At 38.7% G+C, this 24,857-nt stretch overlaps 1 protein-coding gene across 1 annotated transcript in view; it reads left to right on the top strand.

Moving 5' to 3' along the window:
* Positions 1–24,857, top strand: part of LOC142750390 (solute carrier family 23 member 1-like) — a 272,481-nt gene that overhangs the window by 178,561 nt on the left and 69,063 nt on the right. The window contains exons 7-8 of the mRNA XM_075859393.1: positions 15,934–16,187; positions 18,970–19,134. Coding sequence (XP_075715508.1) covers positions 15,934–16,187; positions 18,970–19,134 — 419 coding nt within the window. The remainder of the gene's footprint in view (positions 1–15,933; positions 16,188–18,969; positions 19,135–24,857) is intronic.

Raw genomic sequence — 24,857 nt, 5'->3', positions numbered from 1 at the left:
TTTAACACAATAAGGACTCCACGTCATCACTTGTTGTTTGGGACACTTATACTTGTACTCATATGATTATTATGATCATTCTTGTAATGTAATTCATTATTGCACAGAGTAAATGTAGGTTATCAATTATTATTGACCTTATACATGCATTACCTGTCTGACGACCATGAAGGGGTTAATCTTTTTCCTGTGGTCATATGTTTTTCTAATACCTGGTCTATAAAACAGACCTCCCATATCAGAAGACTAGCTATGACTAAGAACCGAGAGGTTCGAAACAGGTAGGCGTTCTTTGCCCGGGATTTCATACCAATAAAGCAGCATTGATTATTAATTACATCTTGTGCCGGACCAACCTTACTATTGTTGGATCCTTGCCTACCTCTGACGTAGATCTTCAGTCCGAGAGCATTGATCAATAGAGGACATGGTATGCAACTCTATATCAGTGGTGAGCGGACCAATTTTTTCGTTGTTTCTACACTTATGAAACCTTTATTCTAGGTCTTTTCCATAAATAAATAAGTAAATATAAAGAAAAAATATAAAATATAAAATGGGACTGGCAGATCAAGAAGCCACAGCAAGATATTTAGAAGATAATTATATATCCGTAAACTTAGATAATTATCAAAGATGGATGAAAGCGATCAGTATACTAAGGTTTTGCAAGAAATAGCACACAAAAATATTTTTTAAGCTATGTGGGGATATATATTTGAAGGTGGAAAACTAGGAAGACGGCTAGCAATGAAAGTTCAGATGGTCCACCTTACACTTCAAAACGTACAAAATACCCGGGAGAAAAAATATGTGATGTAAACAGATCATACATTTGGATCACACGTTAAGTATCTCTATACTTCAAAAATGAAAGGCAGGATGCAGGATATTGTATCTTATCTAACTGATCTAAATCTCTCTAAGCTGTCTGATGAAAGTAGAACTAGCCAGGATCTTCCATTTACTATGGAGGAAATTGGAGAAATAGTATATTCGGCACCCCAAAAACAAAGCAACCGGTACAGATGGTTTGCCCAGGGCCGGCCTTAGGATAGATGGCTCCCTGTGCGAAATTTTCTTTTGGCACCCCACCCCTATAATAAAAACAAATGACCCATAAAAAAAGTATAATGCCCCCAGTCTATTGCCCCACACGATATAATGCCCCTTCAGTGCCTGCCACGCAGTATAATATCCCTTTAGTGCTTCCCATACAGTATAATGCCCCCATAGTTGCCCTCTCCCACAGTATAATGCCCCTTTAGTGCCCCACACACAGTATAATGCTGCCTTTACTGCCCCCACACAGTATAATACCCCTTTATGCCCCCCTCGTCCATGTCCTTCTCTGTTCTGGACCCGGCGCTGCACTGTGACACACACGTTGAATTGTCACATGACACTTCATGTGTCTCAGTGCATTGCTGGCGCAAGAGCAGAGAAGGAGTGCCCTGGTGGAAAGGCAGCTGCAGGGTCGCCCTGGCTCTTCAGAAATACAAGCAGGGGAGGGGAGCCAGTGCAGCGCCCCATTCCAACTGCTGGAGTGATGTGCCATGGCACAGGTCGCACACCTCAAAGGCCGGGCTTGGGTTTGCCTACAGAGTTTTATGCAAAATACAATACAGTTTTGTTGCCCCATCTTTTGACAATTCTTAACGAGGCATATGGTTATCAGGACCTGCAAATATCCATGAAGGAATCCTCTATTTATAGTGATCCCCAAATCATGAAAACCGATCAATAGGCTAGATTTTTATAGATCAATATAATTATTAAACTCGGACGTTAAAATAGTAGCAAAACTGTTGGCAAATCGTTTGTCCAAAGTAATGGGGGAAGTTATTAATCAAGATCGAAGCAGCTTTATGCCTTTTAAAATGACCACCACAAATATTAGTAGGTTATTTCTCAATATTCAGATGCAGCAGGATAATATCGCAGTTAGAGGCCTATAGTCGCTAGATGCAACAACGGCATTTGATAGTGTTGGGTGGCCCTTCCTCTTCAAAGTTTTTAATTCTTTTAGGTTCAGGTCTATCTTTGTGGATTGATACGGTTGTTTTATAAGAATCTAGTGGCAAGTGTTAATGTAAATTGGGAAAAATCTGAGGTATTTCAATTGGAAAGAGGGACCATGCAGGGGTGTCCCGTGTCCCATGTCCCCTTTCCTTTTCTCGTTAGCTATTTAACCCTTGTCTGAAAAAAATTCTCTAGATTAATTCAAGGATTTAGATATAGTTTGGTACATGAAAAAATAACGTTGTACGCAGATGATATATTGCTCTTTCTGAGTGATACAAAAAAATCTCTGCACAGAGCAATACAAGTTCTTAACCAGTACCAAGAATTCTACATCTGGAATTAATAAAGACAAATTACCCCTCTTTCTCTTAGATATGCAAATTCCCATGGTGGACTCCCCTTTTCATTGCCATTGCGCCTTTAAATACCTGGGAATCACTGTCTCTGGGAGAGTGGAGAATTATGAGCAATTAAATATCTTACCCCTGTTAAAGAAATTTAGAAAGAAGACAACATCTGGTCCAAACTCCCCTTGAATATAACAGATCGTACAACTTTGATTAAAATAATTTTGCTACCTCAGCTGTTATACGTATTTGGCAATTTCCCCAATTTGATTAAACATTAGTCATCTGGGGTAAAAGAAGGCTGAGGATGGGGTTGAGTACCTTCCAAAGACGGAATACGGAAGCAGATTAGGCAGTTCCTATCCCGAAATCATTTTTATAGCATCCCAGATAGCCTTGAAGGGATGGAATAAGGAGGAATTGGAAAATTCTATCTATACTTTTTTTAAAGTTATAACGAGGGAAAACAATTTGCTAAGGTCCTTGGAGAAACGAAAATGTAAAGATTAAAGTGTAACTAAACTTTCAACACACGTCTGACATGTCATAGTGATGTCAGAAGTTTTGATCGGTGGGGTTCCGAGCACTGAGACCTCCACCGCTTGCTAGAACGAAGCGGCAGAAGCACTCGGGTGAGCCGCTTGGTTTCTGATCTGCTTTTCTCGAAAAGTCAATGTAGAAGTGCACAAACTTAATGGAAATTCTATGAGCCCGTACACCGCTACATAGGCTTTCCGAAAAAAGCCGATCAGAAATGAAGTGCCTCTGCCGCTTCGTTCTGATCTGTTTGTCAGAAGTTTGTTGATGGTTTAGTTACACTTTAAGATCTTCCTACTTTTTATATGATTTATGTAATGTGGAATACATTCAAGTCATGGTTTGGTCCTGAATTGTTCAACCGATATACACCGATTTGGGACAATCCTAATCTTTTTTTCATAAATTATCTTGTTTTGTGAGTTGAAAAAAACAAAAAGGTATTTTAAAACTAATTCAACTGTATAAAAAAGAAGCTTTTAAAACTTTTTTACAGCTGCAAGAAAAATATGGTCTTTCAAATAACCAATATTTTAGATACATTCAACTTATGTTAGCAATAAAGCAGTAAACAGGGCCTTAGGCAAGGCCACTTTTTTTTTTAATCATTTGACACTGTGTCTAAAATTTTGAAAATGTATAGAGGCAAGGGAGCGGTTTAAAAACTCTATGGATATTTATTTAATAGGGGAAAAAGGAACAACTTTGTTTCCCTAAGGGATAAATGTGAGCTAAATTGTGGTAATATTTCTGAAAATACTTGGAAAGACATGAAGAGATCATTGTTGGAAGTATCTCCTTCACTATAATATAGGACACCACAGATGTTCCTTTTCCACAGGGCATTTAATACTACCATCTTATTATCAAAATTGAAAAATAATAGGTCATTATTTTGCCCTAAATCTAAAATCTTTCCAGGTAGCCTTATTCACTTGATGTGGAACTGTCCCAAGTTACACATCTTTTGGAGGAAAATACTGGATACATTTATTCAAATATATTAAATAGATTTAGACCCTCTCCTCTACCCATTTGGTTACTGTCATGGTTTGAAAATCTTAGAAAATAGAAATAAAATCGGCTTAATCAGATCTCTCTATGCAGCTAGGTAAACCCTGCTGAAATTTTGGATTAGTGAAAAATACCCAACATGTAAAAATTGGTTGGCAAAAATGTGGGTAACAGTAACCCTTAAAAAACAATATTACTTATCCAAAAACCAGAATGATCTCTTTATGAAGATATGGGGTGCATGGCTAGGTCAACCCTCCAATAGAGATATGATCTACATCTTTTTTTTCTCTCCTTTACTGTGTCAAGGGTGGTTAGGGAGGAGATTAAGAGGGGAAATTGGGCAAAAAGCATTATAGATGCACAATACACAATCAAAGTGAGGTTGCTCCTTCTTGTCTGATATTAAAAATTGTAATGGGGAGATTCTGAGGTACAACTATGTTACATTAAACGGTTGAAATATACTTGGTACTGTGTAAGGATGTTGTAAAGATAGGTGTATTACTGCAACAAATATTCTTTGTTTTTAGTATATTCAAACTACTCATTGGCAAATATATACAGGAAAGCCCCACTGCTTTGGGGGAGGGGGTATTGGTGTTGAACTTCCTGCAACTTTTATGTTATGAAAATAAATAAAATTATTTTATTTAAAAAAGTAGTTAAAACTTAAATTTAGTTGTTTTCCGTTTAATACATTTTTGCAAATACACTTTGACAGTACGTATTGACGAAACATCAGTAAATAAAAATTTTCAGTTTCACTCGTCTTTAGTACGGTCCCTAGTGGCTCCGTTTGTTAATGCCCGCTCAATGGAGAAACCTTGGTTAGTGTACAGTTCTAAAATCATCAAGGGTATGATGTCTGATATTGGTGACTTACTGGCATTATATAGGGCTTTTATTCTTTGTCAGGTAACAAACATTTAAAGGAAGATTTATCAATAGCGTTGAAGAATTAATAACTTTGCAAAACAGCTAAAATAGCACAAATTGCATCAAGTATAATGTGATAGATTTGGTGCTAGGCACATTAAACATGTTTCTCTTTCTTATGCCACCTCAAGGCTGGCATACAGAAACTCCATAATATTTACCATGTCTCTCATATATTTGTCCCAATTTACAAACCATGGCCATGTTCAATTTTGTCAAAATGTTTTAAAACTGCAAGGCCTCATGCACACGACTGTAGCCATGTGCACGGCCGCGATTTGCGGGCTGGCCGCGGAGTGTCACCCGTTAGTTGCCCGCAAATAGCGGGCCGTGCACATGGCCGCGTCCATTATTTCTATATACATAGCTCCTAGGCCATGCACGGACTGTGGAAACCACGGTCGTGTGCATGGGCCCATAGGAATAAATGGGGCCGAAATTCTCCCGTGGATTTTCGGGGGAATTGCGTCCGCAAAAGCACGTTCATGTGCATGGGGCCTAAAGGTTGTTATGAATATGTCTAAAACACAAAAAAACAAAATGGTGCACGCCATGTACTCCACTTCTTGTCATAATTTGTGACATAATTCTGGCGTCTGGTATTTTCTTTGTTCCATAAATTCTGAAATTAAGAAATCTTATTTCTTTTTTTTTTTTCATATACCAAAATATGGGTAAAATATTTAAAAGAGTAAGGTAAACTTAAGGTGTGACTAAAGATACATTCTTATCTATTCTACTACACATTTTACTTTTTCTTGTGAACTAAATGTAGCTAGAGAAGCACATAAATGAGAATTAATCATGAACTTTATAAATGCTCATTCCCTATGTTTTAGTGTTCATCCGAAATCTTTCCAACCAAATGTAATTATAATGAGTATATTAACCTCTTTGCTCCAAGGGGGTCACAACAATTCGACAATTATGGTTTCATGTATTTCAATATGTACTCATAATTGTGTTAAGGCACATATATTTCATAACTCAAGCCATGTGGATGCTGTTATGGGATCACAAGGAAAGGAAGGACATTGATGAGGGTGTTTTTTAATGATTGACATTCAAAGAAGACTAATATATTACGTACCTTACTTCAAATTTAGTTTTAAATTATGCTGTTTAATATCACATGTTCAAAAGGCTTAATGATTATTTCTAAAATTTCAACAACTCTATAACTTGAGATATTTTGTAGCACTTAATATTAAACATCTCAATTTGTGTTCATCTGTCAAATTGTTTAAACTTTTATTTAATTTGTTTCCTATTTATATAAATTTCTAAAAATGCTGATTGGCAACCACTAAAGCATTCCCGAGTTACTCAATGGCAAATCTTCCCAGTTAGGCCTCAAGCACACAAACATGTTTTTGTGGCTGCAATTCCCCCGCGGGTTTGCGGGTGAATTGCATACCCATTCATTTCTATGGGCTAACATACACGTTCGTGCTTTCCACGGTCCGTGCTTTGGCCGGAAACCTGAACTGCAAAAAGATAGGACAAGTCATTATACGGTCCGGGTTTGCGGTCCGGGCTCATTGAAATCAATGTGTGCACTGTGCGTGAATTGCGGGCGGCCCGCGGATGACACTCCATGGCCGTCGTTGTCGCAATCATGGGCCGTGCACATGGCTACGGTCGTGTGCATGAGGCCTTATACGATGACACATACCTCCCAAATCACTACATAACTAGACTATTTTCCCTACAAGAGTTTAGGAAATATGAGAGACAATGACAACTTATTTGGGAGCTGTATCTGTGGGAAATGGCGTACTTATACGGGTTGCAAAAGTCGGAATTGCGACCGGGCCCCGAAGCCAGGGGTCCCTGAGCCCCTTACACCACATTTGCCTGAGTTGATTCACATAAAAATGCTCAGAGTAGATGCTGTTCCATAGTGGGCTAAAGGACCTTTGATGACGTCATGCCCATGTGACCCCGCCAACCAATCAGGCCCTTCTACCACAGTAAAGAAGCCCCATATGTTCAGGAGAGAAGGACAGCCCACCAGTTAAGACCTTGTACAGAGCCCCAGGCTGGTGAGTGCTTCTCCAACCCCCCCACCCACTTCATCCCTCCATCCCTTTATCCCTCCATCCCTTCAAGCCTCCATCCATTCTTCCCTTGTTGTCGCTTCTTCATTTGTCTCTCCTGACCTCTCTTGTAGGGTATGTTAACTTTTTTTATTCATAGTGTTTTTTTGCCACAATTTTTGAAACCAGTGGGCTTTATTCACACAGTGTGTTTAAATCACATTTTTTGCTGCAATCTTGTGAAAATTTTGGCAACAAAATGCAATTTCAGCGCACTGTGAATACTGTACACCCTAATATCACAAGTAGCAATAAAACACAGGTATGATGAGTGCTGCAGGATGAAGCTAGTAGTCCTTTAAATAATTACTTTATTTACTATGCGTTATGGCACTGAACCGGTGCCTTCATCAGGTATATGATTACGGTCCGGTGCCTTCATCAGGTAAAAATTACGGTCCAATGCCTTCATCAGGAAGATGATTACGGTCTGGTGCTGTGACGCTTAGTAATTACCAATAAATCATTTAAATAAATCCACAGACTACTGGCTTCATCCTGCAGCACTTATCATACCGTGGTTTTCTTGCTACTTGTGATATTACGGTACGCTCGTGCAAATCCCCAGCAAAATCTGCAGGAAAGTTTATATGAACTCACCCTATGACCCAGTTCACGTGTGTCGAAATTTAAGCGTAGAATCCGATGACAATGCATGTAAATGGGGTTTCTGTAACCCAAGTGGGAGGGGTGCCCAAGCTGAACTTTTTTACCAGGGCCCATGAGCTTTTAGCTACACCTCTGGCTGTGGCCCTGTTTATTATCATCCAAACTTCTACAAAACTTAGAACCTGACAGAATAGGACAATTGAAGAAAATCATTGGCAGGTAAAACTGTCAAACTTTAGCTGTCTGCACCAAGATAAGGTGCCACTCTGTATCTAGGCAGAGCCTCTTTAGATCCCTCCCACTCTTAACAACCACAGATGTTCTGCTCTACTGAGGAGATGCCTCCCCTGTCTGTTGCTCTTGTGATATTCTGTACATTGGGTCAATAGTAGCAAACACAGAAGAACCTGCTCACTGTATCTCTGATCAAATTGCATTGGACTTACAGTACTAGTCTTTGTAATCTTTTACTGTAATATAGCTGTATAATTTATACATTTTAGTCAAGCCTACATTTTTTCGGGGGTATTCTCTGTTTCCTTAAAAAAAATGGAAACAAACAGTGAAGGGGGACCCCACCCAATGTTTTAACCAGTACCTCATGCACCAACATTGATCCAGCCCTGACTTTTGCTGTCAATCCTAATATCTCAGGTTTCCAGTACAATTAGGTTTTTAAGTTATTTCCTTGCAAACCGACACTTCAAACCACCATTTAACATTCCAGGTGGAGATGAATGGAACACTTCTTGGCACATGGATTTCTTTGTCATTTCTTAGTTTAAAGGGATAACACTGGACAGCAACGTTAGTTGGACATTATTTGTGTGGTAGGCAAAGTTTGCTATACCTATGAAGCTTCCTTTAATGCAAAGTACTGAAGGATTGTTGTTATTATTCTAATCCCTACATAAAGGATGATTAGATAGACAAGAAAACAGCGTTGGTTGTAAAACCAATCAGGTGTGATCCCTGTAGTATTAAATTTCTCAGATCATACGTATACGTGAAGAATAAATATGGCAAAAAAATACATTAGGCTACCTATGATCATGAGGAATTTATAAAGGTGATTAAAATAGTTTCACCTACAGTAAAATATAGGTAAAAATAAAACTCTGCATATGTCACTTATCTTTTGCTAATAGTGTACACATGATTCAAATGTCTAGACTTCAAGTATTTTGTTTGGCTTTCGTATCTGGGTCAGATTTATGCTGTGCACCACATTTCTCTACTTTGTTAGACACGTTTTGAGTCGTGCTCGGCAAGGGAGCGGGGCTTGGTGGTAAAAGGGTCTAACAAAAATGAGAATGGCTTAAAATGTGACACCGTGTGAAAAAATGTGCCAAAATTTTTGCGCAAACAATTGCCGTAAACTCAGTCAAATAATAGGTGGTAAATGGAAAAGAAAGGTATCTCTAGCACGTCTAGCAAGATCTGCCAAATTTATTATACAACATGCACCATTGTGATAAATTTGGCACTTTTTCCGACTGCCTTGCCTTAGTTTACGCTGTTTAAAACTTAGACAGTAGTCCCACTAGGGGACTTAAACATGCGATCTCTTGATTGCAGTGTATTGTCCTGTTAGCATTATTCTATTTGGCATCCTAAGATGGCAGACCTGGAGGCTTTTGTTAGGCCCCCGGCTGCCATGACAGCCCATCGGCACTCTCCCTCTTTCTAACTGGTTACATGCTATTGACCGTGGCATTTAGAGGTTAAATGGCCAAGATCGAAATTAGAGCATGGTGTCAACTGTAACATATTCCTACGACATCCACCATAGACATACGACAGATGTTGGGAAGGGGTTAAATAAATCAACTGAAGTCTATGGGAGCTTCTATTCCGTGTAGAAACTCCAAACTAAGATGGGCAGATTTGCTATTCAAAATGCACCAGAATTCTGTCTTAAAGTGTTCATAACTTTTCAGATGACTTTTCAAAATAGGCATATGTGTATACATGGGGTGAGATATGAAACTTACCAGGAATCTGCAGCACTTCTTTGTGTGTCTTTCTCACTCTGTTCCTTCTCCCCCACCCCTCTCTATAGACTTGTATAGGCAGCATGTCTGTGTCTCTTTCTCCCTATGCTCCCTCCTCATGCTTCCACCTCTACTCTCCATAGACTTCTACTGGCAGGCAGTGAAGAGACACACCTCCAAATTTTGCAGTCTGTCTGTAACTAGCGACAGATTTTGCTGGACCGCAGATTACAGGAAGAGAGAAACTTCACAAAGATTTTGCATTAACAAAAAAAAAAGTTTTAGACAGTATTAGTTACAATGTGTTGTAAAGTCCTGCTAACAGACTAGCAAAGAAGCTGGATGGTTGATTTTTAGACATTCGTCTCCTGTATAAAGGGGGCCTTGCCTACATTAGGACTATTGTATATTACTAAATATAATAGCACAGGCTAACCAATGGCGAACCTTGAAAATGGAATTTTTTAACCATTAGAGGTCACAAATTTATATGTGCCTGCAGTCAAGCCTCAACCAGACAAATCAGAGAAACCAAATTGGAATATAACCAGCAGAATGGAAATATTTATTATTTGTAGACTGTACTCCAAAAAACTGTCCTATATGTTTTATGCAAGACACCAAAATCCTTCACATGTTCTGGAAGCGTCCACAAGTAGTAGTTTTTTTGAGGGAGATCATTGAGTTCATGAACAAAATCGGCCATCCTAGAATCATGTTGGGCCCTAATCGATAATGCTTGAACAATGTGTATACTGATGAAAGAGGCCAGAAAAAAAAAGCTGAAAAATTGTGGATTCTGGATAATTAGCCAGCAAGAAACTATAAAATGTGTCTAAATATGAAAGAACAAAACAAGTTAATCCTAGTGACTGTATTTAGAGGCATCTGCTGTCAACCTGAAGTCTTACATTGCATTGAGAAGGTAGGAACATATTCACATAGCCTATGTAGCATCTCAGTCAACTTCACACTAGTTGAGCAGTAGTTTAGAGATGGAGTGCCAATGGACAGGTACATCTATAAAAAAGGCAGCAATTGATTTAGCACCGTTCCCTTTTAGGGTGGTATAGGGCTAAGTTATAGTGTTAGCATAGCTAAAACTGCCCCCAGAAAGTTCAAGGTGCAAAGTCCTTTATTGATGATGATAGTGCAGATACAGGCGACAAGTTTCGGAGTAGTACCGGCTATTTCTTCAGGCAGTATCACAGAGATCCTAGTTGACTTTTAAAAATGCCACTGTGTGAATATCTGATAAGAGTCTTATAAAAAGTTGGGGATATCTAACACAAAATATATTAAAAAGTTGCAGAACTATTTACCTCTTAAACCTTCGTAATTTACAAAGACAAAATAAATTACAATAGTATAAGTGTATAAGATTTAAGGAAATCCATGTAAATATGCTATTGATTCTACAACCCAATGATTGCAAAATGCCACCTGCTGTCCCAGAAATTGGAAAGACACACAACGAGGATGAAGCATCTTTCTTGTGGTTACTTCAAATCCACAGATGGAAATTCAATAGCATAATAAAATCACTACCAAAACTACTACTAAAGGATTCAAAGGGTAGAAAAAAACAAAAAAACAAAGTTGTAGAGTTACTGACAACACTATACAAATAAATTAGAAACAGAGTCTTCACAGTCAATTGATTACTTGAGATGTACATGAAGCTTTCTTTGTACAAGGAATATGTAATGGGCCATTTCTGTTATTAAACTGCTTATGACTCACAGCCTGTGAAGAGATTCTATCAGTCATCAAAGTGTTTTTATTTTGTTGAAATGTAGGTTACTTATGGAACTGCTTTGCTTCCTAGGAAAATAAGTTAATTTTGATTTTAAATCACCTCAAACGGAAAGTTAGGAGTTTAAAACTTATATAAACCTTTTAATGTTTTTATTTTTTATTAAATTAATATTTTATTGTGATTTTAAGCACTTTTTACATTTTTATAATTCATTTTTTTTTCTTTTTATGATACAGCTGTATCCTTCTCTCTCAACCGATTCTGTCAGTTCAGCTGAACTGACGTCTCGACTGAGAGCGGCTTCTGGGTATCTCTGAAAATTAAAAAAGTCCTTAAAATCACAAAAACATTGATTTAATAATAAAATGTAAAGAAAATTTAAGGCATACATAGCCTTTAAATACAATAACACAAAATGTCCTGTGCATAAACAGAATAACATTATATAATATGTTTATGAAAAGCTGCAGTATGTCTGATATGAGGTCAGCAAAGATTTTTCTACCTTAAGGAAGAATGGAAAAAATAAAAAGATGAAAGTGAATGTCCCCCCTCAAACCCCATTTTGTGTAATTTAAAATGATACAATTCTGACTGCGTTACAGCACACAGTTTTATTGCTCTTCAATGTGTATATAATATGTAGTTTACACCTTTGCTCCATTATTGAGAACATTTTTACAGGTTTGCATTGCCTTATTGGAATATATATGTGTGTGTGTGTGAAAACAAACTTACGTAAAATATTGGTTTCTTCTTCTACTTTTGGGGTGAATCCTTAAAAATGGCAAAATATATCTTTAAAATGGGGAACACCTGGTATAAGTCCTAAACAGAGGCAATTCTCTTCTTTTTGAAGAAAGACATTTTAATCACGATACATTTTAAAGTTTTTATATTTTTTAATCTAAAGAGATTCAACATTTTGTGCTATTTAATTTAATAATATATCTTCATTTGGGTTGGCGCAACCAGATCTTCACAGGCATAGGTGAACTTACTGAAAATGGATTTATATATACAGTACATTTAAGCAAATCTGTCTTCAGTAAGTTTTGGAATTCCCCTAGTAATGTGTGCAAGCATCTAAAAATGTTTTATTTAACTTGATAAACATACACTGATCAGCCAAAACATCAAAACCCCTGATAGGTGAAGTGAATAACATTGGTTAGCACGTTAAAATGGCGCCTCTCAAGGGAGGGGATATAAGGGAGTGATCAATCAGTTCTTGAAGTTGATGTGTTGGAAGCAGGAAAAATGGGCAATTGTAAGATTCTGAGTGACTTTGACAGGGACCAAATTTTGATGGCTAGATTAGAGCATCTCCAAAATGGCAGGTCTTGTGGGGTGTTCCCAGTATGTGGTTGTTAGTACCTACCAAAAGTGGTGCCAGGAAAGGACAACTGGTGAACCAGCTACAGGGTCAGGTGTGCCCAAGGCTCATTGATGTGCATGGGGAGCGAAGGCCAGATCCCCAGAAAAGCTACTGATCTGACAGAAGAACCACTTTAGTACAAATTGCTGAAAAAACTTACGGCTTGCTATGATAGAAAGGTGTCAGAACACACAGTGGATTGCAGCTTGCTGCATGTGGGGCTACATAGCTGCAGACCGGCTCGAGGGCCCATGCCAACCCCTGTATATTGCTGAATGTGCCTACAATGGGCATGTGAGCATGAAAACTGAACCATATAGCAAAGAAAGATGGAGGCCTTTTCTTTTACATCATGTGGATGGCCATGTGTGCCGCTTACCTAAGGAAGAGTTGGAACCAGGATCCATTACAGGAAGAATGCAAGCTGGGGTAGACAGTGTGATTCTCTGGGCAATGTTCTTCTGCTGGGAAACCTTGGGTTCTGGCATCCATGTGAATTTACATTTTACATTGAGACGTTCCATCTACCTAAACTTTATTGCAGACTAAGTACAGCCCTTCATGGCAACAGTAATCTCTAATGAAAGTATCCTCTTTCAGTAGGGTGATGCACTCCGCCACACTGTAAAAATAATTCAGGTATGGTTTGAGGAACATGATAAAGAGTTCAAGGTTTTGACTTGGTCTCCAATTTCCACTCAATCCGATTGGGTCTCAGATACCACAGGACACCTTCAGAGGTCTTATGAAGTCCCATGCCTCGACAGGTCAGAGCTGTTTTGGTGGCATGAAGGGGGCCTACACAGTATTAGGAAGATTGTTTTAATGATATGGCTGTTCGGCATATATATATATATATATATAACATATAACATAGATATATATTATGGCTGTTCGGGTCCAGCGTCGCCCACGTGATCTTCATTCTGAGCTGGTCCGGAATCGCTGCTTTTAAGAAAACCGGAAGTTTGGCTCTCAATGCATTCCTATGGAGCCTTGTTCTGGCTCTCATAGGAATGCATTGAGAGCCTGAGTTCTGGTTCATTCATAAGCACAGTGATTCCAGACAAGTCAGAGGGAAGATCACGTGAGTGGTGCTGGACAGAAAAAGACAAGATCCGGGGATCGGTAAGTATTTTTTGCACACAGCACCCCACTGAAACACCAATGTACAAATGGAGAGTGCAATAAAAATATAAAGTGGAGTACTTCTTTAAGTATATGTATAGAATGTATATTTAAAGAAGAAATAAGTATCTTGAAAATAATACAATGTAATGTGTTTCAATGCTACCAGGTGTTACGAAGAAATCAGAATTATCAACATCATAAAAACATATAAGCATAGCTGGGACAAGGCATTTAGGCACCCAGGGCAAAAATTTCCCCATCCATACACACAAAATAAAAGTGCACAGAACCTTGAAAAAAGTGACTGCAAGTTTTTTTGGGCTACAGGTATCATTGTATTCAGACTTTCAATAAGGGAAGACCATTGTATTGATGCAATCTATAAAATGTACAGTAAAATTATGCAGTATTCTGATAGTAGAGCCTTATTTATGAATAATGGCATTATGGATAATGATGACAACATTTTCTTCTTGATCAAGAATTGAACTGTTATGCAGTTTACCCGCAGTTCAAGTAAGCTAAAGTGAAGCTATATGTATAATTTACAAATATAATGGTGGTTTCTCTTGGCTCAAATACCCACAAAATCTCTCTCAGACCGGAGCAGGCAAAACTAAATTGGGTATGATCCAACAAATACCCTAAATAACATATATAAAGTACAGTGAAGTTTACCGCTCAGACGGCACTGGTAACAGTCCAATATCATTCAGTATGGGCTCTCTCCCAGAAAAATGCAGTGGACAGTCCGCAATCCAATGAGGGTGTGGATGGTAATTCTTATCCTTGTAGTTCCACCAAGCTCCTTATCGTCTCTCTCCACATTTAAAGAACTCCTGGTAGGAAAAGGATCTTATGTCTCTAATAGATGGAAAAAGGAAGACACATAGTGCAACACCCTCTGCAAAAAGATTGCTCCACGCCAAGTTTAATCCATACTCACAGAAGTAACAAGAAATAAAAGCATCAAGGTAAGTAAAAATCTTTAAAATTTCTAGGCGGCACGCCAAACACTCTGGGTTTCGCCCTTCCGGCTTCCTCTGGGGCCGTGCCGCCTAGAAATGTTAAAGATTTTTACTTACCTTGATGCTTTTATTTCTTGTTACTTCTGTGAGTATGGATTAAACTTGGCGTGGAGCAATCTTTTTGCAGAGGGTGCTGCACTATGTGTCTTCCTTTTTCCATCTATTAGAGACATAAGATCCTTTTCCTACCAGGAGTTCTTTGAATGTGGAGAGAGACGTTAAGGAGCTTGGTGGAACTACAAGGATAAGAATTACCATCCACACCCTCATTGGATTGCGGACTGTCCACTGCATTTTTCTGGAAGAAAGCCCATACTGAATGATATTGGACTGTTACCAGTGCCGTCTGAGCGGTAAACTTCACTGTACTTTATATATGTATAATTTATTGGGTTGTGATGTACTGATTTCCAAAAGCCTCAGTGTGGTCCCTTTTATTTCATTAAGGTGCTTGAAATATTTGGGTTGTGGTTTTCTAACTTATGGTATGCATGGGTTTGAGGGATTGACAATGATTAACTGCTTGCCATTGTATAAATAATGTGTGTAGAAAATATAATGACCAATATGTGGCTGGATTCACAAACAATGTTTATGTGGTTACTATGGTGGCATATTTTAGAGTTTTTTTTGTAAGACGTGCAGCGGCCATATGTTTACTATTAGACAATAGTAAACTATACGTTTTCAACACACAGTGGCCCACATTTTTTTTTAAATTGGCTTATTTTGCATCAATTTAATTAGAGAGGGTAGTTGGCGTGAATTGCACCTAATTAATTTACAAGTCTACCATTTCTTAATACGTATTGGTGCATTTGAAATTGTTTGTTTAAATTACTTTTTATGCCTACTGTGAACAGCTGCACATGCGTGCCAATAAATTGGGCATTTTTCAAACTGAAAGCTAAAAGTACGGATGATGAGTGGCTATTTCACTGTGTGATCGGAGAAGGTTATGGCTAAACCTTAGAGGGTTTTTGCTCATAAAATCTTCTGGAATAGGAGGATAATAATTGTAACAATTTAGTTAGTAGTTTGATTAATTTTTGTACCATATTTTTGTTTTGCAGGTCAGTGGGGTTGGCCCACAGTAAGTCTCTCCTCTGTGTTAGGGATGACATCAGGGATACTTTCTTCTACTGTTGAATCAATCGGTGATTATTACACTTGTGCAAAATTATCAGGAGCTCCAAACCCACCAACACATGCTTTAAATCGTGGAATTGGAATGGAAGGCATAGGATGTATTTTAGCTGGGATTTGGGGAACAGGAAACGGAACTACTTCATACAGTCAGAATATTGCAGCATTGGGGATTACAAAGGTACATCCATAACTCTATTAAATTATCAAATGACCACAACTGCACCTCTTAGAACAAACATTATGGATGTAATTAGTCTATTCTCTATTTATCAGGTTGAATCAGTTAAGTCAGGATCTTATGAATGGAATCCATGCTACATCTTTGGTTCTTGAATATAGAACTAATAGAATTGTTTGAGAAAATTTTACAAATTATTCAACTTAACCCTCTGGTTCCCGTCCCACGTTAATTAGCAGGCTCATGACACGGTTCCTGTGCAATAAACTATGTGACTTAAGCTGCCATGAGCAGGATTGGGCTGTCACACAGAAAGGCCCCTACAATGTACTGTGGCAGAGAACTAATACATTCAATTACCTGTCGCTAAAACAACTTTTGCATTCTGTATTCGACGGTTGCTAGGGAAGCCTCGGAAGCATGCAGAGAAAAACTATCTGTGTCTTCTCTGAATGTCTAGCTGTATAGATTACTGTTAACAGTGACCTAATAGGCTGTTATCATTAGATCATCGTCATCAGTGATCTGTATATAGATACATCAGGGAACACACAGATCAGGTGTTCCCTGCCAACCTGTGCCCCCCTAGTAAAATAAATATATATATATATATATATACATATATATATATATATATATATATATATATATATATATATATATACTAGTCCTTCTCGATGAATTAGAATATCATCAAAAAGTTTATTTTTTTCAGTAATTCAATTCAAAAAGTGAAACTCATATATTATATAGATTCATTACACACAAAGTTTTATATTTCCAGCATTTTTTTCTTTTAATGTTGATGATTATGGCTAACAGTTAATGAAAATCCAAAATTTAGTGTCTCAGAAAATAAGAATATTATATAAGCCCAATTTCAAAATTGATTTTTAATAGCAAAATATTAGCCTACTGAAAAGAATGTACAGTATATGCTCACAATATATGGTCGGGGCTCCGACTCTGCATGAATTACTGCATCAATGTGGCGTGGCATGGAGGCGATCAGCCTGTGGCACTGGTGAGGTGTTATGGAAGCCCAGGTTGCTTTGATAGCAGCCTTCAGCTCGTCTGCATTGTTAGGTCTGGTGTCTCTCATCCTCCTCTTGACAATACCCCATAGATTAGGTGCTGGCCAATCAAGCACAGTGATACTGTGGTTATTAAACCAGGTATTGGTACTTTTGGCAGTGTGGGCAGGTGCCAAGACCTGCTGGAAAAGGAAATCAGCATCTCCATAAAGCTTGTCAGCAGAGGGAAGCATGAAGTGCTCTAAAGTTTTGCTGGTGGACGGCGGCGTTGACTCTGGACTTGATATAACACAACTGGACCAACACTGTTGCTCAGTGGTCCAAGTCCTGTTTTCCGATTAAATAAAATTTTGCATTTCATTTGGAAATCAAGGTCCCAGAGTCTGGAGGAAGAGTGGGGAGGTGTCAATCCAAGATGCTTGTGGTCCAGTGTGAAGCTTCCACAGTCAGTTATGAGTTGGGGAGATATGTATTCTGCTGGTGTTGGTCCACTGTGTTATATCAAGTCCAGAGTCAACGCAGCCGTCTACCAGGAAATTTTACAGCACTTCATGCTTCACTCTGCTGACAAGCTTTATGGAAATATGGATTTCATTTTCCAGCAGGACTTGGCACCTGCCACGCTGCCAAAGGTACCAATACCTGGTTTAATACCAAAGTATCACTGGGCTTGATTGGCCAGCAAACTCTCTTGACCTAAACATCAGAGAGAATCTATGGGGTATAGTCAAGAGGAGGATGAGAGACACCAGACCCAACAATGCAGACGAGCTGAAGGCCGATATCAAAGCAACCTGGGCTTCCATAACACCTCAGCAGTGCCACAGGCTGATCGCCTCCATGCCACGCTGCATTGATACAGTAATTCATGCAAAAGCATCCCCGACCAAGTATTGAGTGCATATACTGTACATACTTTTCAGTAGGCCTACATTTCGCTATTAAAAATAATTTTTGAAATTGGGCGTATATAATATTCTAACTTTCTGAGACACTAAATTTTAGGTTTTTAATAACTGTTAGCCATAATCATCAACATTAAAAGAAAAAAAATGCTGGAAATAGATCCCTCTCTGTGTAATGAATCTATATAATATTTGAGTTTCACTTTTTGAATTGAATTACTGAAATAAATTAACTTTTGGATGATATTCTAATTCATTGGGAAGGACTAGTATGTATATATATATATATATATATATATATATATATATATATATATATATATATATATATATATAGGTAGAGATAAGCAGCACTCTGCGACAGATTCCAACATGGTAATGAGTGCAAACAGGTAATCCAGATCCGTGGACTATAAGACATAAATGAAAGAAATCCCGCAGCACTCCGATGGTTTGTTGACGGAATAAATCACGTACTTTTTGGAACCATCGGAGTGCTGTGGGATTTCTTTCGTTTTAAAACAGCAAATTTCTTGTTACTCTTTATCTGCTAAAAAATATATATAATTTTATTGTTATTAGATTTTTTTGCAGATAAACAGTAACCAGATGTTTGATGTCAGTGAATAGGGACAATTTTATTAGTGGTGTTTGTAACCCAGTTGCATTTTTTGTTTTTATTTTTCTGCCATTTTTTTGCATACGCATAGAGTGTATAACAATCCATCAATAAAGTCAACTGCAGTGTTATTAGCTTTGTGTATTTGATGCTGTGTTTTGTGCTTTTTGCAAAATGTACAGGAAACCTTATGTCAAAGACATCTTTAAAAAATTTTTTCCTAGGTTGGAAGTCGCTTAGTAATGCAGACAGCAGGCATCCTCTTAATTATATTAGGTCTCTTTGGAAAACTTGGAGCCATCTTTATAACAATTCCAGAGCCGGTTATTGGAGGGATGTTCATGGTGATGTTTGGTATGATTGCAGCAGTGGGCATTTCAAATCTTCAGGTAATACTTTGTACAATATTTAAGTATGCCGTTCAGCCATAACATTAAAACCACCTGACTAATATTGTGTAGTTCCTTGTCTTGCCTAATATTGTGTAGTTTCATCTCAGAAGGTGTCCTGTGATATCTGGCCCTAAGACATCCACAGCAGATCCTTTAAAGGGGTATTCCCATCTAAGTCATTTATGTCATAACCACAGGATATGCCATAAATTTCTGATAGATGTGGGTCCCACCTCTGGAACCCACACGTATCTCCCAAACGGGGGTCCCCTGACCCATCCCACCTTGTGAGGTGGCCGATGGCCGCTATTTCCAAGCCAAGAATCAGTGCAGAGCTGGTCCGGAATTCAGAAAAAAGTCGTACTTTCTGTTCTCCGCTGTTTCCATAACTCTCATTCACTTCTATAGGAGTTACTGAAATTGCATAGCACGGTGAGCTCAGCTGTTTACGGAATTCCCAGCTATATCTGCACTGATTCTCTGCCTGAATGTAGCAGCCAGTGGCATTGGTCCAAGTAAGGAGAGGCCGTAAACCGACGACAGGGTCATGGCAGCCCAAGGCTCATTAATGCACGTGGAGAGCTAAGGTTAGCCCATCTGTTTCGATCTCACAGAAGAGCTACTGTAGCACGAATTCCTGATAAAGTTAAGGCTAGCTATGACAGAAAGGTGTCGCAGGTTTGCTGCTTTTGGGGCTGCATAGCCACACACCAGTTTCTGTTCAAAAGCACCTACAATGGGCATATGAGCATCAGAACTTCATCATGGAGCAATAGAGAGATATGGCCCAATCTGATGAATCCTATTTTTCTTTTACACCGTGTGGACAGCTATGTTTGGGTGTGTCACTTACCTGGGGAAAAGAGAGCCCTAAAAGGCACTATGGGAAGAAGGCAAGCCAACAGAGGTAGTGTGATGCTCTAGTCAATGTTCAGCTGGGAAACCTGGGGTCTGGCCTTCATGTGGATGTTACTTTGACATGTAACACATACCTAGACATTGTTTGCAGACCAAATACAGTCCTTCACGGCAACAGTATACCCTCTTGGCCATGGCCTCTTTCAGCAGGATAATGCACCCTGCCAAACTGCCAAAATTATTCAGGAATAATTTGAGGAACATGACAAAGAGTCACTTGGCCTTCAAACTACTCAGATTTCTATTCGATTGAGCATCTGTGGGATGTGCTGAAAAAAAACATGTTCAATCCATGTAGGCTCCATCCTGCAATTTACAGGACTTAAGAATCTGCTTCTAATATCTTGGTGTCCGATACCAAAGGGCACATTACGTGATCTTGTAGAGTCCATATCTCGACAGTTCTGGGCTGTTTTGGCGGCATGAGGATGGCAAACACAATATTTGTGAGGTATTAATGTTATGGCTGATCAGTGTATTTGATAGCCTGTTACAACACTAATTTGGACCCATTTATTGTCTCCCAAATATATTAGATACAAGTTTATAGAATGTTCACTGTACTTCTGAACTTAAAGGAAACTAGAGTACTGTGTAAAAGTTTTAGGCAGCTGTGGAAAAATGTTGCAAAGTAAGAATGCTTTAAAAAATAGAAGTGTTAAAGGGTTTTTCCCAAGTTGACCCGATTTTTTTATTATTTGAATGTTTCATATTAATAAATAATAATTCTCTCCTAAAAATTATTTTTGCCAGTCAAATTTTATTTTTTATTTCAATACAAAATATATATATTTTTTTTTTACTAAATGTGTGTTTCTATCACTCTTCACCAGCAAGTGGCGCTGTAATTAAATCACAATGCTGCTTGGTGTATGTGCGTGCTCCCGAGTCTGCTATTATACAGCATTCATAGCAGCATCACTCTTACAGAACGCCCCCACCGAGCGCTTCAATGAAACAAATATAAGTAAGTTTAGGAAGGTACATACAAAGCCAACACAATGTGCTTATTCCAAAAGGCTCCCAAAATTATCTCTATATTACAATATAGAGATAACATGGGGGGAGCAAGCACAGTGTGGGGCGTCTGATAAGAGGTATGACTCTTATAAGAGGTATGCCTGCAAGACAGTGCGCATGCGTCAGTAATGCACACTCATGCTATAGAAAAGAGGAGAAAAGGGAGAAGTGCGCAGGCGCGACAGAATGTAGGAAACGCCGGTGGTGGTCATTTCCATAGAAACGACTGGCACAACCAAACTAATGACATGCACTTTAAAGGGGGGCATATCTTACAAACGCTGCACTACAGAAAACAGAAGGTATTTAGAAAGATGTTTGTTTTTACATTTCTAGGGCTTTGAACATTGAACTTTATGTTGGGAATAACCCTTTAATAGTTTTTCTTTTATAAATTAACTAGATACAAAGTGAATGAACAGAAGAGAAATGTAAATCTAATCAGTATTTGTGTGACCACCCTTTGCGGTTAAAACATCATCAATTCTTTAAGTACACTTGGACAAAGTAATGGATTTTAAAGGATTATATGCAGGTCTATGATTAATCAATTATACAAAACAGATGATAATGATTATCATTTTCATATGTAGGTTGAAACACAGTCATTAACTGTAAAAGAAACAGTTGTGTAGGAGGAGTAAAACTGTTTGAGGAACAGACAAAAACTCTGCTACAAAGGCGAGGTTGTGAAAGACCGTTTCATGTCACAGGTCCATCATGGCAAGACTGAGCACAGCAACAAGGCACAAGGTAGTTATACTGCATCAGCAACGTCTCTCCTAGGCAAAGATTTTAAAGCAGACTGGGGTTTCAAGCGCTGTTTAAGCTCTTTTGAAGAAGAACAAAAATGGGGACAATATTGTAGACCGTAGACGCAGTGGTCGACCAAGGAAACTTAGTGCAGCAGATCAAAGAAACATCATGCTTACTTCCCTTCGAAATCAGTAAATGTTCAGCAGTGCCATCAGTTCAGAACTGGCAGAATCCAGTGGGACCCAGGTATACACTTTTCAGAGAAGTCTGGCCAGAAGTTGTCTTAATAGAAAATTGCGGCTATAAAGCAAAAGCTTTGACGTGAAAACAAGGCCAAGCAACTTAACTATGCATGAAAACATAGGAACTGGGGTGCAGAAAAATGGCAGCAGGTGCTCTGGACTGATGAGTCAAAATGTGAAATATTTGGCTTTAACCCCTTAAGGACGCAGCCTAGTTTGGGCCTTAAGGCTCAGAGCCCATTTTTCAAATCTGACATATTTCACTTTATGTGGTAATAACGTCGGAATGCTTAAACCTATCCAAGCGATTCTGAGATTGTTTTCTCGTGACACTTTGGGCTTCATGTTCGTGGTAAAATTTGGTCGATATATTCAGTCTTTATTTGTGAAAAATTGCAAAATTTAGAGAAAATTTACAAAAAATAGCATTTTTCAGAATTTAAATGCATCTGCTTGAAAAACAGACGGTTATACCACCCAAAATAGTTACTAGTTCACATTTCCCATATGTCTACTTTAGATTGGCATCGTTTTTTGAACATTATTTTATTTTTCTTGGACGTTACAAGGTTTAGAACATAAACAGCAATTTCTCATATTCTTAAGAAAATTTCAAAAGCCTTTTTTTGAAGGTGCCAGTTCAGTTCTGAAGTGGATTTGAGGGGCCTATGTATTAGAAACCCCCATAAAACACCCCATTTTAAAAACTAGACCCCTCAAAGTATTCAAAACAGCATATAGAAAGTTTTTTAACCCTTCAGGCATTTCACAGGAATTAAAGCAAAGTGGAAATGAAATTTGCAAATTTCATTTTTTCTGCTGAATTTCAATTTTATTCAATTTTTTTTTAGTAACAGAGAAGGTTTTACCAGAGAAACACTACTAAATATGTATTGTCCAGATTCTGCAGTTTTTAGAAATGTCCCACATGTGGCCCTACTGCGCTCGTGGACTAAAACACAAGCCCTAGAAGCAAAGAAGCACCTAGTGCATTTTGAGGCCTCTTTTTTATTAGAATATATTTTAGGCAGCATGCCAGGTTTGAAGAGGCGTTGAGGTATCAAAACAATGGAAACCCACCAGAAGTGACCCCATTTTGGAAATTACACCCCTCAAGGAATTCATTTATGGTTTTTGTTATCATTTTGACCGCACAGTTTTTTCACAGCACCTATTTGAATTGGGCTGTGAAATGAAAAAAATTTTATTTTTTCCAATAAAATGTCATTTTTGATCAAATTTTCTTATTTTCACAGGGAACAACATACCCCATTTTGTTGCCCAATTTGTCCTTAGTGCGGCAATACCCCATTTGTGGTGATAAACTGCCGTTTGGGCCCATGGGAGGGCTCAGAAGGAAAGGAGCGCTATGTGTTTGTTGGAGTCCAGATTTTGCTGGATTGGTTTTCGGGTGCCATGTCGCATTTGCAGAGCCCCAGAGGTATCAAAGCAATGGAAACCCACCAGAAGTGACCCCATTTTGGAAACTACACCCCTCAAGGAATTCATTTATGGTTTTTGTTATCATTTTGACCGCACAGGTTTTTCACAGCACCTATTTGAATTGGGCTGTGAAATGAAAAAAATTATATTTTTTCCAATAAGATGTCATTTTTGATCAAAATTTCTTATTTTCACAGGGAACAACATACCCCATTTTGTTGCCCAATTTGTCCTTAGTGCGGCAATACCCCATTTGTGGTGATAAACTGCCGTTTGGGCCCATGGGAGGGCTCAGACGGAAAGGAGCGCTATGTGTTTGTTGGAGTCCAGATTTTGCTGGATTGGTTTTCGGGTGCCATGTTGCATTTGCAGAGCCCCAGAGGTATCAAAGCAATGGAAACCCACCAGAAGTGACCCCATTTTGGAAACTACACCCCTCAAGGAATTCATTTATGGTTTTTGTTATCATTTTGACCGCACAGTTTTTTCACAGCACCTATTTGAATTGGGCTGTGAAATGAAAAAAATGATATTTTTTCCAATAAGATGTCATTTTTGATCAAAATTTCTTATTTTCACAAGGAACAACATACCCCATTTTGTTGCCCAATTTGTCCTTAGTGCGGCAATACCCCACTTGTGGTGATAAACTGCCCTTTGGGCCCATGGGAGGGCTCAGAAGGAAAGGACCACCATTTGGCCTACTGGAGCTTTTCTGGTGCTAAGTCATGTGTGCAGAAGCCCCTGAGGTACCAGTACAGTTGAAACCCCCGAGAAGTGACCCCATTTTAAAAACTACACCCCTTAAGACATTCATCTAGAGGTGTAGTGAGCATTTTGACCCCACAGGTACTGTGTAAAAGATAATGCGCAGCAGATGGTGCAGTGTGAGATTTGCAATTTTATATATGTATATGCCATTTTAGTGTCCAATATAGTGTGCCCAGCATGCGCCACCGGAGATATACACCCCTTAAATTGTAATGTGGGTTCTCCTGGGTACGACAATACCCTACATGTGGCTGTTATCAGCTGCCTGGGCATACGGCAGGGCTCAGAAGGGAGAGATGAGGGGGGTAAGCTGTGCGGAGTGCATCAGGGTAAATTAAAAATCAAGGGATGTATGATACATTTTAAAACAATCTTTTATACAGAGCCCTGGTTTTTCGGGACACGTGTCACATTGGTATATTGTGTTCTTCCTTATCCCCCTCTTATAGCAGACTCTGCACCTCTTTTGACTCTTTCCCTTTCCACCGGTTTGGGGACCTTCTCCTGGAAAGTGTTGCCCTGGTACGATGCGTGTGGCCTCGCTTCCAGAAGTACTGGGTGCCCCCCCTT

Source organism: Rhinoderma darwinii, chromosome 3 (genome assembly GCF_050947455.1).
Source record: "Rhinoderma darwinii isolate aRhiDar2 chromosome 3, aRhiDar2.hap1, whole genome shotgun sequence".
Lineage (NCBI taxonomy): Eukaryota > Metazoa > Chordata > Amphibia > Anura > Rhinodermatidae > Rhinoderma > Rhinoderma darwinii.
Note: the sequence above shows the minus strand (reverse complement) of the source record. Positions and strands in the feature narration are given on the sequence as shown.